Source organism: Malus sylvestris, chromosome 15 (genome assembly GCF_916048215.2).
Source record: "Malus sylvestris chromosome 15, drMalSylv7.2, whole genome shotgun sequence".
NCBI lineage: Eukaryota > Viridiplantae > Streptophyta > Magnoliopsida > Rosales > Rosaceae > Malus > Malus sylvestris.
The window spans coordinates 19459763-19478252 of record NC_062274.1 but is presented as its reverse complement, the minus strand read 5'-3'; the positions used below and the strand labels follow the sequence as shown (position 1 = coordinate 19478252).

Below are 18490 nucleotides of genomic sequence, written 5' to 3'. Positions count from 1 at the left end.
TCTTTGAGTGCACCATGGCATATCAGATGCACATCGACGAAGAGCGATGTCTTCTCTTCCCCTCCACCCTCTTTGGCAGAGCTCTAAACTGGTATTGCCGTTTTCCACCTGAAACAGTAGACTCATTTGAGGAATTAAGGAAACTGTTTGTCTTTCAACACATCTTATAAACCGATCACTTGCATTCTGCAGATGACTTGTACACTATTCGCCAGAAGCAGGACGAGTCACTACGAGAGCATGCTGGTCGTTTCAACCATGAGTATTCTCGCTGCGCTGAGGTAGATGACAAGACCGCCCTTAAGGCCTTCACGACAAGCCTACGTGATTGTTTCTTCAAGTACATGATCAATGCCAACACTTGGAAGACTTACTCTGAGGTAATGACACAAGCTTACAACCACGTATCTGCCAAAGCAAGGACATACCAAGGGAACCCCCATATGGTTAATCCCTATCAACAAATGGGAAGTGGAAGTCAAGTTCTACCAAGTGAGGAGATATTGGCCATTCAGACACTCATTGCATCATCTCCTGCCTCATTTAGCTACTCGCTAAGTCACCAAACGTATCTGTCTCTTGGTAAGAGGAATGATTTTTACTTTCAGCAAGCCTATTACAACAAGAGGGATAAAAGTTCGTATCAAGACAACCAGGGGTGAACGTACCGTCGACTATTATGACTATGGGGCCAAGCTTCACTCTTTCAAAGTGGAGGACTATGTACTGAAGGAAATGTTATTATAAGAAGGCATACACATTACAAATGTTTCGACTCTCAACCGCTTTAGATCTTTTGTCACACAAGCCATTCGGCAAATATTTAAAGAAGAGGGAATTCAGACAACTTCTTCTGAGTCTTTTGCGTTCCTAGCACTGGAACACTTGGTCTACGCTGACCTATCCTTATACTCCAACTTAGAGTTCAACATGCGTACTTTGACACAAAGTATGTGATACTAAGTGTTACAACCAACATGGTTCACATATTAAAAGCATGGATCCCTTCATGCATAGCAAAATATTTTATAAGCATCACTCATATCAATCAACATAAACATTATACATTCCAACACATTCATACATAAACATCATACATTCCAACACATTCATACATAAACATCATACATTCCAACACATCCATACATAAGTCAATTGTGCTTCGAAAGGGTTCAACATATTTTGTGTCTTCGACACTTGCTACAATGTGCCTCAACACCTTGCCCTTATTCTCACCAACTAGGTGATGAAATGGGAAGAATGAACTCATCTTCATGCCACCAACCAGATGATGAAATGTACAACCCGTACTCTCATTCATGCCACTAACCAGGTGATGAAATGTACAACCCGTACTCTAATATCATTTGGCAACTTGGCACTCATGCCACCAACCAGGTGAAGAAGGAACTCATCTTCATGCCACCAACCAGGTGATGAAATGTACAACCCGTACTCTCCTTCATGCCACCAACTAAGTGATGAAATGTACAACCTGTACTTTAATATCATTTGGCAACTTGGCACTCATGCCACCAACCAGGTGAAGAAGGAACTCATCTTCGTGCCACCAACCAGATGATGAAATGCACAACTCGTACTCTCCTTCATGCCACCAACCAGGTGATGAAATGTACAACCCGTACTCTAATATCATTTGGCAACTTGCCACTTATGCCACCAACCAAGTGAAGAAGGAACTCATCTTTGTGCCACCAACTAGGTGATGAAATGTACAACCCATACTCCCCTTCATGCCACCAACCAGGTGATAAAATGTACAACCCGTACTCTAATATCATTTGGCAACTTGCCAATCATGCCATCAACCAGGTAAAGAAGGAACTCATCTTCATGCCACCAACTAGGTGAAGAAGGAACTCATCTTCATGCCACCAACCAGGTGATGAAATGTACAACCCGTACTCTCTTTCATGCCACCAACCAGGTGATAAAATGTACAACCCGTACTCTAATATCATTTGGCAACTTTCCATTCATGCCACCAACCAGGGGAAGAAGGAACTCATCCTCGTGTCACGAACCAGGTGATGAAATGTGATGAAAAGTGATGAAGGAACTCACATTCGTATCACCAACCAAGTGATAAAAGCAACTCACCATTCATTCCACCTACCAGAAGACGAGTGGTACAACTTGTACATGTGAACTTCTAGCATTCACAAATAATAAAAAACCCTCAAGCTTGACAACTCAACTAGGGGAACACTTATGCTCAACAAGAGTTATAGTCACCAACAAAGTCTTATTGTAAGCCAACAACAACTTCAGTGCATAGCATACGAAGATCAAACTATTCAGCTCTCTTGCATCTGCTTTAAACATTTCCCCTCTGTAACAATGCAAACACTACAACTCGTAGAAAGCTTCACACACTCTTGATCAAGACAGTGTGAAGCAAAACCAATTTATGGTGCCAACAAGAGCTTCATCAAAGGAGTTCAACCACAATTCTTAAAAGCTTCACACATTCTTGATTAAGACAGTATGAAGCAAAACCAATTTATGGTGCCAACAAGAGCTTCATCAATGGAGGGCAACCACAATTCTCAAAAACTTCACACACTCTTGATCAAGATAGTGTGAAGCAAAACCAATTTATGGTGCCAACAAGAGCTTCATCAAAGGAGTTCAACCATAATTCTCAAAAGCTTCACACACTCTTGATCAAGACAGTGTGAAACAAAACCAATTTATGGTGCCAACAAGAGCTTCATCAATGGAGGGCAACTACAATTCTCAAAAACTTCACACACTCTTGATCAAGACAGTGTGAAGCAAAACCAATTTATGGTGCCAACAAGAGCTTCATCAAAGAAGTTCAACCACAATTCTCAAAAACTTCACACACTCTTGATCAAGACAATGTGAAGCAAAACCAATTTATGGTGCCAACAAGAGCTTCATCAATGGAGGGCAACCACAATTCTAAAAAACTTCACACACTCTTGATCAAAATAGTGTGAAGCAAAACCAATTTATGGTGCCAACAAAAGCTTCATCAAAGGAGTTCAACCACAATTCTCAAAAGCTTCACACACTCTTAATCAAGATAGTGTGAAGCAAAACGAATTTATGGTGCCAACAAAAGCTTCATCAATGGAGGGCAACTACAATTCTCAAACATTCGAAGCAAATTCAAGATTGTTCGAAGCAAATTCAATTTATAAGGTTCATCCAAACCTTCGACTACTACAAGGTATAGCTTACATCACAATCTCTTGCTCAACAGTATGGAAGCAAAATTTGTATATGTTGTCTCTCCCACATTTTCAAATTTTTAGTTTCCTAAAAAAAAAAAGAAAAAAAAAAGGAAATTCAACAAAGCTTCATTAATGGAGGACAACTACAAATTCTCAAAAGCTTCACACTATCTTGATCAAGATGGTGTGAAGCAAAATCAATTCATGGTACCCAACAAGGCTTCACCACAAAAGCTTCACCAATAAAAGCTTCATCAATGGAGAACAACTACAAATTCTCAAAAGCTTCACACTATCTTGATCAAGATAGTGTGAAGCAAAATCAATTCATGGTACCCAACAAAAGCTTCACCCATAAAAGCTTCACCAACAAAAGCTTCAACTCCAAAGTTTCACCAACAAAAGCTTCATCAATGGAGGACAACTACAAATTTTCAAAAGCTTCACACTATCTTGATCGAGACAGTGTAAAGCAAAATCAATTCATGGTACCCAACAAAAGCTTCAACTCTAAAGCTTCACCTACAAAGCTTCAACTCCAAAGCTTCAACACAAAAGCTTCACCTACAAAAGCTTCACACTATCTTGATCAAGATAGTGTGAAGCAAAATCAATTTATGGTACCCAACAAAGCTTCAACCTCAAAGCTTCACCTACAAAGCTTCAACACCAAAACTTCACCTACAAAGCTTTAAAATATATATATATATATATATATATATATATATATATATATTTTCGGAAATTTGAAAATTAGAAAAAAAAAATCAAAAAAAAAATTTGAAAAAAAAAATTGGAAAAAAAAAATTTGCCTAGGCCTTCTCTTCTTTGGGCCTAACAACTTTCATAATAAATATATATGAAGAAGGAGTTTTGGGCTACCACTTAGAAAGGAAATGCCTCATTCGTCAACTCCCTCGATCGGAGACTTGGAGGACTTCTACCATATGCTACCACACCTTGATACTCCGAAGTCTCACGACCATTCAGTGACTTGGATTTTTCAAGTCTCCAAACGAGAAGTTTTCCTCACTCGGGAAATTAAGGGAGCACTACCTCAACCTACATGCTTCACTCACAAAGCTTCAACATACAAGCTTCAACAAAAGGAAAAATCAAAGAACTTAGTGAAGAAGGCCTTGGTATATTTAACACAATACGTTGAAATGAAGCAAAGCTTTTTTATTGATATCTCCGATAAGTTACAAATATGTATACATGAATCAAAATAAACAAACAAGAGGGAGCCTTCACAAAGGTTGCTCAAGAGAAATCTCAGCAGTCGGCAGAGCCCCAGAAAGAGGAGGAACCAGATGGTGATTATTCGGAGCCTCAGTACTAGGCAGAACCCTAGAAGGAGGAGGCACCGAAGGTTGATCATTTGGAGTTTCATTACACGGTACAGCCCCAGAATACGAAGGCAATAAATGCTTTTGGAACAAACCCACAAACCTCTGATGGTCAAGTAAAATCTGACCATCAGATTCCTGCAGCTAGTCGAGCTTCCTCTTCATGTTTATAGCATAGTCATGTGCGAGCCTGTGCAATTGTTTATTCTTATGCTTGAGCCATCTGATCTCATGTTTGAGCAAATAGGCGTTGGGCCATATTTGACACAGAACCTGCACACTGAACACTGAGAGCCAGAGAATCCTTAACAGCCAACTCATCAGACCATTTGGAAAGTAGTCTGTTATCTTTGAGAGTGAGAATGTTCCTGGCCACCACCGCAGCGGTCATATCATTCTTCATCATAAAATCCCTAACGGTAAGAGGACCAGTAGGGGATAAGAAGGATGAGCGCCATATGTTGTCTTGAGAAGGTATGCCTACCTCTTCACCAAAGTTCAAGTCAAAACGACGGTCGGATAGGCCAGACATTCTCAGAAATGATGAAGGAGAAATGAGGTGTAATAAATCACTGAAGTGAGGGGAAAATTCCTACAAGCAATAACTCTCTAAATGTACTTCTCGCACACAATTGGTGCCCTTATAAAAGAAAGGGCAACAGGGCCGTTGGTTCAAAAATCGAAGAGGCACCATTCTCCGGATTTTGAAAAGACACCACTTTCCGGATTCCAAAGAGGCACCACTTTCCACACGCAACATCAGCTCCTCAGGTACCACATATAACTTTGCCAAAGATCTCTGACAAAGTTTAGACACATAAATTTTGAAGGTTCAGCTACCCTATTATTACCCACAAGGGTAAAGGAACAACATCACTGCTTGATAACTAGAAAGTCCCAATATGTGTCAACCTCTGTGCTCCGTGGCAAGGCAAACTGGCAAAAATGCCCAACCTTTACTCACATTCAAGAAAACATTTCCAACAAGATTGCTTGCTCAAAAATCGAAGAGGCATCGCCCTCCTAATCTCGAGAGCCAGACTCCCAACAAGATTACTTTCTCAAAAATCGAAGAGACATTGCTATCCGAATCTTGAGAGTCAGACTCCTAATAGGATTGCTTTCTCAAAAATCGAAGAGCACCGCTCCCCAAATCTCGAGAGCCAGACTCCCAACAGGATTACGTGCTCAAAAATCGAAGAGGCACCACCCTCCGAATCTCGAGAGCCAGACTCCCAACATGATTACTTTCTCAAAAATCGAAGAGACACTGCTCTCCGAATCTCAAGAGTCAGACTCCCAACAGGATTGTTTTCTCAAAAATCGAAGAGGCACTGTTCTTTGAATCTCGAGAGCCAGATCCCCGACATGATTGCTTATTAGAAAACTGAAGAGGCACCGCTCTCTGAACTTCGAAAGCCAAATTTCCTTGGATAAAGCTTGTCTGCAATCTTCACACGCAACATCAGCTTTCCAGATACCACATACCACTTTTTCAAAGTGCTCTGACAAAGTTAAAACACGTGAAGCTTGCAGCTCCCACTATGATCAAGAAAGGTAAAGGAATAACACTATTACTTGTTGTTAGGAAGACTCCTATATATGTCAACCTTCATCCTCCACAGCTAGGCAGGAACTGACTGCCTGGAACCCCTTGCCTGATTACTTACCTGGCATTGCTCTCGAGTACTCATCTTCAACATCTTATGCTTCCAGAGAAGATACCACATCTGCCTGAGGAATAGATAAGGCAAGTGAGAAGGATACAAGGAAGCATGTGGAGACAAGTGTAACAGAACACATGCCGATACATCCACTACTTTGTCAATAGCAAAAGTATCTCATATCATCAGGGTCGAACGTACTCTAGATTTGATGGACTTGTTTTAACCCTCAAATTCTTGAGTCGACCTTATACTCTAGAGGAAACCAGAAAACCCTCCAGCCTAGTTCAAGAATAAGCCTGTGGAAAGTTACTTTTTCAAAAGCAAAAGTATCTCATATTATCTCTTCTCCATTTGCTTCTCCTTATCCTTATTGTTGTTTATGACACAAGGAGAATGAGAACAATCAACCGGAAGCCGAAGTCGAACTTCCGATCCAGGTTGCTTGCTTGGAAGTCTGATTGCTTACCTTGTCTGTTACCTCATTCGGTAAATCTCCTAGCTTGGCGACTTAGGAGACTCCTACTATATGGTTTATATCACACTTGACCAAGCTTGAAACTAGAAGTAAGATTCAAGTGAAATTGATACATTACCTTGTGCATCTTCATCGGTTAAAGATACCACCTCTAGATGGAGGAAAAGTACTTCCAGAGAAGATGCCACATCTACATATAAGACAGATAAGGCAAGTGAAAATGATACCACACTTCGGTACTTAGAAGTTTCGTGATTACTCAATAGCTTGAATCTTGCAAGTCCCCAACCGAGGAGCTTCCTTCACTCGGGAACTTAGGGAAGCATTGTTTGTACCATACTTGACCAATCCCGAAACTACTGAGCACTGGTCAACGTTATACCGTCAAGGACCTAGAAGAGTTTCCCTTCAACCAGGAAGCCAATCACAACGCGACACTTGTCGACATCAGAAGCCAATCATAGCGCGACACGTGTCAACATTAGAAGCCAATCATAACACGACACATGTCAATGTCAAGATGAAACTAGAAACTTTCTTCTATAAATAGAGATCATTTTCTCACAATATTTCCTAATGTCATTTGTACTAAATCATTCACTAGTACTCACTAAAGGAGAGCTTGAACCTATGTACTTGTGTAAACCCTTCACAATTAATGAGAACTCCTCTACTCCGTGGACGTAACCAATCTGGGTGAACCATGTATATCTTGTGTTTGCTTCCCTGTCCTTATCCATTTACTTACTTATCCACACTAGTGACCGGAGCAATCTAGCGAAGGTAACAAACTTAACACTTTCTGTTGTACCAAAGTCCTCGCTGATTTTGTGCATCAACAGAAGATAATATTATATTTGTGTGTGTGCACGCACGCGAGCGTGTGTGTATATAGATATATATTCCATGCTGGAATTGGATTCCATCCATGACACACCTCGACCTGGAATGTCCACTTGGACTCCGGATCGAGCTATGCTAATCGATACCTGGAGAGTGACAAAGCCATAAAGTGTAGTGATGCGGAAAATGTGAATAAATTTAAACATAAAACTGCCTAAATATAAGAGTGCGCTTGTGAGCGGGAATGAACCTATTTCACATGTGATGATAGAGCATAAGTAGAGTACAGTAAAGTAGGATGAGAATTATACCATCAAAGGTAGCCACCTATACCGAGATTTGCCAAGAATCCTCATCGACACAAAAGCTCAGCGCTAAAACCTGAAGGGGTGAAAAACAAGGGTGAGTGGGCCTAAAAATAAAGTTTTGTAAAAACCTTTTCAAAAACATAATAACTCATCGCCATAAAATAAGTATAGTTTCCAAAATATACATACTGCGTATAGTAAGAAAGTACTTACCGTAACCTGCAATATCTCAAGATTCAATACAGCACAATATTTCGTAAGTAAACGCTTGATGTCGGTAATCAACATAATCTCGCATAAGCAACCATATCATATCGAGTGCTTATCAACACATGCTGACATATGAGTTCATGCAGAGGTATTTTGACATGAACATGACTGAGTGTAACAATGATATACGCTCTAGTACTACAATCACGTGAAGACTAGTGCTATGTGTAGCACATACGAGTCTTAATTGCCTATAACACTCTAAGACATGATTGGCACCTACAATGGATCCAAAGTGAGCGTACAGTGCGATGTGTACTTACACGTGAAAAACTGGCCTTGGCCTGGGCGAGTACCAACACCGGTGCAGCAAACGATAAGTAGATAACATAAACATAGATGATTCGATAACTTTAGTTAACATCACATTATTCATAGCCGTAAATTTAGCTAAAGCATCTCGTACAGTTTATAATGACTTACTAATTTTTATTGTTACGTCATTTACCATAAACGTTAATTTAATTACGGCAATCATAAAGAAAGTTCATTGTTAGATGTATATATGGAAACTAAACATATATATGTATATATCAAAGAAAAGACCCACTCACAAATCATGTCGTCGAGTCGAACCCACCTCGTAGCATTGAGAGTCATTGCGATGCGTTTCGCCTAGAAACGAAACCATTTATTTAATTACGTAACATACTAACATATAAATGTGTATTTGTAAAAAGTATGGCTAATAAGTGAACTATTTTAAATGATCGAATTTCATAAAACAGTTGGTGGATTCGGGTTCGGCACGTCGAGAAACCTAAGAAGGGACCTCGGGTTCCTCCACTTGCCGCTGCACGCGCCACTCACGGTGGCTCCCTCACATGCGCCCACGTGCTTGTGAGTACAAACGTACTTGCCTTCTTCACGAGGACCTGCGTTTTGCAGGTTGAACCGCCGACTTCCAGAGCTCCAAACGAGTTTAAATCTCAACCAAAATTGATGATTAAAAAACCTAAGTGAAATAGGAAATGCAGGGAATAGATCTATACTGGAGCGAGGCTGAGATACGGTCGGAGTTGGCCGAAAAAAATCTCTAAAAGTGGCCTAATGGCCAAGGTTCCAAGTTTCCAAAATTTCTGGGGAAAATATCCCCGAGATGTAACTACACCAAAACACCACCAAGACACAGTCTCAAGGTTTTGAGCAAAACCACAACATCACTAAGGTCTAATGGAAGGAAAAACAAAACTTACCCAAGTCGAAAAACTGAGAAATCTTGCTGGAGTTCCATGAAAGAGATGATGAACAATGGCAAAGTTCTTGTGAGTGTCGAGCTACACGTCTGAGCTTACGTAGATAAGAAAAGACAAGGCACGGTGGTGGTTCGATGGTCTAACTCATTGGAGTAGTCGAGTGATGGTGGTTCGGTGTTACTGTGCACGGGGAGTGTATAGAGTTTTGGATGAGATAATCTTAGAAAGTTTGAGATGGGAGACAAGTCGTGGCCATCAGCGGGGGTAGCTCATTGACAAAGGATCTTGTCGGAGTGGTCGTGTTTTGTCGGTCTCTGTAACACGGAGGAATGAGGGAGAAATGATGAGTGACATGCGAGAAAGAAAGGGAAAGAGAGTCTTAGTGAGAAAGATAGAGTTTGAAAATAAGAGAAATAATGGGAGAGAGAGACTGAGATCTCTAGAGGGTGAGGATACGGAATAGGGCAAGAGTGGGGTGTAGGCCTTACTTGTCTCACAAATCAATACAAAATATCTCTAAACATGAAATTACCAATTTGTCCTCGATATTCTATGTTTCGTAAAATTTTAACCGTAGCTTCTATTTGGATTCTCCTTGCGCCTACGCGTTCGTATCATCAAGTACTTTGAGAATATGGTAAAATAAAAGCTCGTACACGTCACGAAATAATGGTCTACGAAAGTCAACTATCTCACTTCTAGGGCATTTTCTTCCTTTCATCATTCTAAAATTTATAAAATCAAAAAATTAGAGATGGGTTGTCACAATCCGGATCCAAATTGTGAGGATCCTAGGGATCCTCATATCTTAGCCATTCATTGTATATCGTGCGGTCATAAATCATTTGACTTTTTTTTATTTAAAATTAAAACACAAATAGTATCTGAAGAAAACTGACTGCACGATATACGATGAACGGCAAGAAATTTTCACAAAGTGGATCCAGAGAGGATCCTTTTCCGTTCCATACACACATATAATAATATTATGACAAGTCTTATACATGAAATATAGACAACCAAACTTGGATAAAAAAACACAAATAATTGTACTTAAAATCCTTCTTTGCTATTTTTGGTTACAACTTGGTTCTGGGCATTTAAACGTCCCTTGTGTGTTTGGTATCGGCTAAGGGCTAGAATTGTGGCTTTCGTTATTGGTGTGGTTTTTTTAGATCTGAAGATTTGGCACTTTTTCCCCAACATAGTGACTACGATGGGTTTGAGCCGTGCACCTTGCGGTGGTGTCTTCACTGATTCGGCCGTGTATGCGGCGGACGAAGATCTGTTTAGGATTATTAGGTTATTTTGTGTGGTCACTTTTAAAACTCTACAATTGGACTTTAGTTTTTTGGAATTCTATGTAATTTTTTACTTTTGGTATAGATGGGAACCTTTACTCATGCACTATGTGCATATGTGGCGTCCTATCTGTACTGTCCCCTTTTTTGGGCTGTTTTATTTCTCTCTTTTACCTGCGGAGTCTTTTTAATTTGTCATTCTCTACTTTGTTATAAAAATTCTCTTTGACCAAAAAAAAAAATCCTTCTTTGCCTATAGATGTTTATCATTTTGGGATATTCATCAATAGTTCCATGCTAGGGTGGAATCTTAGGATAGAAAATATAAGAAAAATAACCCAATAAATAGACAAAGTACACCCAAAATATACGTATTTCTCGGAAATTGGCGCAATAAAATGCAACATAAATCTAAGATTTTTATATAAATATTATTTTACGTTCAACTCTCTCCATAAAATGATTACCACTTTCTCGTGATTATGTGCGGACACGTGTCCCACAGACATTTGATGCATGGACACCTATGCAAACAAGTCACAAGGTCACAGACACAAACCGTCTTCTTTTTGTTATGAACGAGACTTGGCTGTTGAAGATTCAGCATCACCTCATGCTGTCAACCAATCACGGTTAGACATGTGCTTAAGTTGTGAATTTTTTAAGGAATACTTTGGATGTGGTCCCTAATCCTTAATATTCTTTGACTAAAACCTTAATGGTAGTTAAAGTTTGATCAAAGTATATTGACTTTGTACACCTCATTATATTACAATTAATATTAATAATTTTATAGTGTTGACATTAATTGTTTGATATTTTATGAGATTTATAATCCTATAAATTTAAAATCCCTCATTATAATACTATTAGAAACGGTTACAATAAAAAAAATTCAAACATTTTGATTGAATAAATGGATAAAAACTATGTAAAAATAAGAAATAATAAATGACAAAAGAATGTATCCATAGTGTTAAAATTATTGGTACATTTTACAAAAAAAAATTGGTACATTTCACATATAATAAAGTGGTACATTAATAAAGAAGAATGAGTACATTGTAAATAAATTAGGGTACATATAAAATATTAATAAATTATGAGTACAAATGAATTTTAAAAAAATATAGGCGCTAAAAGAAATTAATACATGGGTACAAAATAAAACTAAAAACAAAATACTACAAATTTAAAAAAAAATGTTGCAAATTAAAAGTGGGTACAAACTAAAAAGTACAAATAAAAAAAATATGGGTACAAATACAAATAAACTTTAAAAAATATGGGCACAAAAAGAAATTAATATATGGGTACAAATTAAAACTGAAAAGAAAATTGGTACAAATTAAAAAAGAATTACAAATTAAAAATGGGTACAAACTAAAACTAAAAATATATGATAATAAATTTAGTTATAAATATAAATATACTAATTGTAACATTTTTAACATTAAATGAATATATTAAGAAATAAAAAAATATTTTATTATTGAAATAATTAATGATGTTATTAATACCCAAGGACATTGATAAAAAATAAAAAGGAATAGAATTTTAATCAATGGAGTAGCAAAAGGAAGGATGAAAACCTAATTTCTTCATTTTTTAATCACAATTTGGATACGTGTCTAGCCGTGATTGATTGGCAGCAGGAGGTGTTGCTGAATTTTTCAGCAGCCAAGTCTTTTCCTTTTGTTATTGTCATCAGACACAAACCATGTTCAAGAATCAAAATAATAGTCAAAACAAACACGTAACAAAGTTGTATAATAAATAAGACTACAAACCCACAAGCAATGTGTTTGCTAAACTTTATTTGGAATATTGTGTAATGTTTAAGGCAGTTGAGTGGTTTATTTTTGAGATTCGATTCGTCAAACAATCAAAGAATATTTCTAGCTGTTTTTTAAGTCATTTACATGCAAAAGATACAAAACATAACTCATTGTAAAATGATATCGGGTTCTTTGTTTTTAAAATGACGTAAAATGTTTTAGTGAAATTATTTTGAATTCCAAAAGTACTTAAGTATTTTTTTATCAGAATTCACTTGTATTTTACTAAGCAATGATTAGGGGTGGAAAAAATTCCCAAAATTCCCAAACCAAACCAAAAAAATACCGATCCCAAACAAAAAATGTCCCAAACCGATTTTCCCAAAATTTTGGTATTCCCAAACCGAAAAAATACCGAAATTTCGGTATGGGATTCGGGATTGCCTTTCCAATATTTCGGTATTCCCATACCGAACCAAAAATATATATTTTTAATTATTATATATATATAATTTTTTAATTATAATTAGAATTAATTTGAACCGTTGGATTGTTTCAAATTAATCTATGCCGTCCATCTATTCCTTGTTAGGCTTTTAGGTTTCAGCTTTCTTTGTTATGCTTTTCGCTTTTTGATCCATCTTTTTTTACAAAAACTTCATGAAGTTCAGATTCCAATCTGCATTTTTTTGCTCATTGTTTTGCAGGACCAATTTGGTGTAAGATCCTTAAGGGAGACTCCTGAGGAACTAATGGCTGCCTTATACCATTTTTGTGACTCGATCCCGCGGCTTCTCCTTTATGGAACGCCCTGGAATGCTTCTACTCGGTGCTTTCATGATCGCGCAGCTGGTAAGAAGAATGCCGCTTATATCCTCTATTAAATACAACAAGTTTTTATGTATATGTTATCGAAAGCTGAAGTTTATCCTTTCTTCATATTGCAATTTTGATAGCAGTATATGCCAACTGGAGTTTTGCAAGAATACACGGGCTTCACCATAAAACTATTTCGGGATTCCCAATTTGTCCCGAAATCCCGAAACTATTTCGGGATTCCCAAAAATTGGGATTCCCGAAAATTTGGTTTGGGATCGGTATTGAAATTGGGATTCCCGAAAATTTCGATTTGAGAATCGGGACAAGAGTTTCGGTATGGGATCCCATACCAAACCACCCCTAGCAATGATCATTTGAATGAGCATGTTTAATCAAAATGTCACACACCATGGACCATGGAGGCATTTTTGGTCTTTGCCATATCGTAACATATTGCTAAAAGAAATAACATGTCAGGTGAACCATACCACTCAAGTAATATTTTGAAAAAAAATGACATACTTGAAATGGATAGAAAGAGAAAGTACTTTTTTCCCTCACAAGTTAAAGCCACTTTTTGAAATTGTAATACTCCAAACTCTTGAAAAAAGATGTTGATATTTTAATCCCCTCTAACCACACAAGATCAACTTTTAGAAGCATATACGTTAACAAAACACTACATTGACAAAAAAAAAAAAAACATTAGAATTTTGATAATTAAGTTATGTTTAAATTTGATGGAATTTAACTTCATACACCTAAAGTAAATTTATAAACTTGTATTGTAAAGACAACTGTAACTTTCCATTTCATGAAATGATTTCATGACAAAGTGAATGGCCAAACAGTGCAGATCGGACAAGGTATCCTTTACCACAGTGACGAACTAGCATATATTTAATCCATTTCCAAATTTTTATATCTCAATTGGGCAGACAAAATTTAAAATAATTTGACAATTTAGAGTTTCAAGCAATTAAAAAATTTATGTTTATATTTTCATAATTTTCAATTAAAAGAATATTAAATTATTGTACATCTTTCTATCTACTTTCTCTTTCTCTGGTTTATGTGGAGCCCATGGACTGCCCATATGCATTGCTGGCTCTCACCCATTGATTTGTTGGTTTTTCTTTAGGGTAGAGCTATCCATACACTAATTTTTACTTCTTTCACATCTTTTATTAATTTCTGTCATCCCAATCTGAAAGTCAAAAATTAAAAAAATATGAGAAGAGTAAAAAGGAACGTGTGGATCACATTCCTTTCTTGAAGGGGTTTTCTCAGCCGAGAAAAGGAGAGGATAAAAAAAGAGTTTCAGTTCGTTCAATCACACTGATTGAAAGCTCCCCTTAATAAAATCACTCTCTTTCTTCTTCCTCTCCCTCCTCCTCCTCCACCCTTCTGCGTTACACCCACAAGAAAAATCCCAAATCAGAAAGAAAAAAAAAACCATAAAAGTTTATTTCAAAACCAAAAGCAGAAGTGACCCCTGTCCAAAAACCCTTTTGCCCACAGTTTTCAAGTTTGATGGATCTGCAGATCTAACGCGTAAACACCCACATGTATTGCTCTGTTTCATTTAGATCTCCGTCGTTTTCACCAGCCAAGGTTCAGTAGCTGACATCAAAACTGCCTAATTTTGCACTGTGAGTTGATTTTTCTTGGTTTTTACTCTCTGATGTGCTGTTTTTGCTATTGGGTAATCAAAAAGTTCAGTAATTTGTTATCGGGTAACTGGAAAGTGTAGTAATTTGTTAGTGGGTAAAGTTAAGGTTGCTTTGGGCGTGTAGAGATAATTGTGTGGTGGAAGTTTGGTGTGTAAAGTAGTAGTGGCCGTGACTGTCACTGTTTTCCCAAAACTGTATGTTGGTTGTGTTGCTTTCTTTGTTTTCAAGGTAGTATTTAGTAGAAATGCAGATGGGGTTGATATTTCATGCCTGATTTTATCATTTGATCATATTTTGAATGAGCCTGTTAACTAATCTTGCATTGTAAAGTTTGAATCTTTGGTTAAGTGTGTGGTGAATTTTGATTAACTTGTTTTAATTTTACTGTATTAATTGATCGGTTTTGGGTTTTATATTCGATTTTTTGGTCTTCAGGAGAGGTGCCCGGTGTGGTGGGGTCTTTGGTTGTGAGAGGGATTGCATCCATTTTGGATGTGGAAGCATTGGAGGCTGGCCGAGGTGAAATGAGGGATGTTATCAAGGTTGATGAACATTCTGAGGGCCTGCTGGCTGCCTTCCTTGGACCGGTATGGACACGCAGGTTCGGATGCAGCTGGCAGACAAGAAGGGCTACTTTGGTACAAAGACACTGGGCAGCACATGAATGGTGAATTTTCAATGGCTGTTGTGCAGGCCAACAATTTGCTTGAGGATCAAAGCCAGGTTGAGTCTGGTCCCTTGAGCTCGCTCGAGTCTGGCCCGCATGGCACCTTTTTCGGAATATATGACGGTCATGGTGGTCCTGAGACCTCCCGTTACATCAATGATCACCTATTCCAGCATCTAAAACGTAAGCTACTTCATCCCAGTCCCAAATGCACTTTCTAGCAAAAAAGTGTGTTAGGGAAATTAAATTCGATTCACTCAAACTAGTCCATGTTAGGATTCATTATCACGGAATTAAATGAAGCTCCTTACTACAATTCAGGGGCTGTGTATTATCTATTTCTGATTGATGATTTCTTAGGATTGAAATGAAGTCATTGCTGACAATTCTGTTAATCTTGGTTTATTTTCAGGGTTCACTTCAGAGCAACAGTCCATGTCAGTAGACGTGATGCGTAAAGCATATCAAGCAACAGAAGAGGGATTCCTCTCTGTTGTTACCAAACAATGGCCTATGAAACCCCAAATTGCAGCTGTTGGTTCTTGTTGCCTTGCTGGTGTTATTTGCAGTGGCACCCTTTACATTGCCAACGTTGGTGACTCCCGTGCTGTGCTGGGGAGAGTTATGAAGGCTACAGGGGAGGTTCGTGCCATCCAGTTGTCATCAGAGCACAATGTGGCCATAGAATCTGTCCGACAGGAAATGCATTCTTTGCACCCTGATGACTCACGTATTGTAGTTTTAAAGCATAACGTATGGCGTGTGAAGGGCTTGATACAGGTAACTTCATTGCGTTAATTATAGTTTATCCATCACAGATTCTATGATTCATGGTAAAGTGCTTTCTTTCCTATTTCCTAAGCTAATTCAATATTGACTCGTTTAATTGTTGAAGAAGAAGATTGAAATGACTAATCAGTTTGGATTATTAGATGGAGAACTGTGGCTCCCAATAGAAAAAAAAAATGATGTTAACATCTACCATGCTAGGGGACTAAGATGCTGGTTTTGGTTTGAGCTACTACATAGGCTTGTAGGCTAATGTTTGTTTTCATTTAAAGAATAAAGATTTCATGTGGGTAATTATCAAACATGATCCATGGCGGGATAATACCTGGCCTGAGATTGATTCAAATTTCAAGCAGTGATAAATTTCCGTTCTTTTTGGGGCTGGCGTAGAGCTATTAATTTTCTATTTCTGTGGTAGAAACGACTAAGCACATGCTGGGTGTTACTGAGTTTCGTGGTTATGATCATAAGTGGCATTTTCTTTTCTAAGATTACTTTATTTTTGGTGTTTAATGAATCAAAATTATGGTTCTTAATTGAATATTTGGTTGTTATTGATATTAAGGGTCATGATATTTTTCTTCTGCAGGTTTCTAGATCCATTGGTGATGTGTATCTTAAAAAGGCTGAATTTAACAGGGCGCCTTTGTATACCAAGTTTCGGTTGCGAGAACCTTTTAAAAGGCCAATTTTAAGCTCTGAACCATCGATCTCTGTGCATGAACTTCAACCACATGATCAGTTTCTCATACTTGCTTCCGATGGGCTGTGGGAGCACCTTACCAACCAGGAGGCGGTTGATATTGTTCAAAATCACCCACGCAGCGTAATTTACTTATCTCTGCAGTTCGATTTTGTTTAATATGTTTGAATAGCCAGTTAGATGGTGGGCTATATTTGGGGTCTATGTGCCAAATGGGCAAAGTGGACTTTGAGGAGGATATAAATGCTTATATTGATAGAATCGAGTTTATGACTACGAATACAGGAGCACCGCAGAATAGTGTAGAATTGTACATCAAACACCATATTGCGAGTGGTTAAAAAGAGAAGGAACATGATTTTACTTGCTTATTGGTTTTCAGGGAAGTGCTCGGAGGCTTGTGAAAACTGCCTTGCAGGAAGCAGCTAAGAAAAGAGAAATGAGATACTCAGACTTGAAGAAAATAGAGCGTGGTGTCCGCCGGCATTTCCACGACGACATAACGGTCATAGTCTTATTCCTTGACTCGAACCTTGTGAGGCGAGCCAGCTCAACGAGAGGCCCTACTTTGTCCGTGAGAGGAACCGGTGTTCATATACCATCAAAAACTCTTGCCCCATGTTCCACGCCCATGGATACCTGATGGGAGCCAGTTCATGAAATATTGGATCTATTGTTGTGTCCCTCTGAGAACTCCGGTGAACGGTCAGCTTGTACATCCGAGAGAGAGAGGTAAGAGAAGGTGCAGTCATTTTTTTTCCACTGTACATTGTAACAATTAACTTGAACATGTAATTTTTTTTTAGTTTATGAGATATTGAGCAAAGATATAAAATGAAAGAACCAAAAGATGTAGAGCTACAAAGGTGACAGACAAAGATTCTTTCTTGAGGACATAATCTTCTCTACAATTTGTTTTTTCTCTTGAATTCTGAAATTGTCAGGATGGCCCGAAGATCAAATTGCTGCAACATAGAGCTTCCTTGGATCAGGATCGTCTCCTGAGCTTAGGAGGTTGAGCTTCCTGAGCAAACCCATCGGACCGTTGAAATTTGATCCAATGGTTACAAATAGGGGTCATTTTAAAAGTTATAATAATTGTAGTTGTTGGATCAAATTTTAACGGTCTGTTGGGTTTGCTCAGGAGGCTCAGCCTCCTAAGCTCAGGAAAGGATCCTGATCCAGCTTCCTTAACCCTAAATGTGTGGTTTGTTGGGTCCACAGAAATCTTATAAATTTGGTTAGGATCCTGATCCAGCTTCCTTAACCCTGAATGTGTGGTTTGCTGGGTCCACAGATAACTTATAAATTTGGCCGTGTGGAACGAGTTTACTGTTGCGTGGTGTCTTAGTCTATTATTATAAGACCATGTATTAGTAACGTAGGATGTCGCAAAGACGATGAACCTATTGTCTCCTAAATGGAAGA

At 38.2% G+C, this 18490-nt stretch overlaps 1 protein-coding gene across 1 annotated transcript; it reads left to right on the top strand.

Annotated features, from left to right (window-relative positions):
- The first annotated feature begins 14513 nt into the window (after positions 1–14513).
- LOC126604901 (probable protein phosphatase 2C 46) lies at positions 14514–17961 on the top strand. Its single transcript, XM_050272226.1, has 5 exons — positions 14514–14882; positions 15339–15753; positions 15983–16350; positions 16949–17185; positions 17445–17961. The coding sequence occupies exons 2-5, from the start codon at positions 15435–15437 to the stop codon at positions 17703–17705; spliced, it is 1185 nt and encodes a 394-aa protein (XP_050128183.1). The 5' UTR covers positions 14514–14882; positions 15339–15434; the 3' UTR covers positions 17706–17961.
- Positions 17962–18490: the final 529 nt, after the last annotated feature.

Coding starts and splice junctions, on each gene's coding strand:
- LOC126604901 (XM_050272226.1), top strand. CDS start 15,435: ATGTTATCAAGGTTGATGAACATTCTGAGGGCCTGCTGGCTGCCTTCC. Junction 15,754..15,982: donor CCTATTCCAGCATCTAAAAC/GTAAGCTACTTC, acceptor GTTTATTTTCAG/GGTTCACTTCAGAGCAACAG. Junction 17,186..17,444: donor TTCAAAATCACCCACGCAGC/GTAATTTACTTA, acceptor ATTGGTTTTCAG/GGAAGTGCTCGGAGGCTTGT.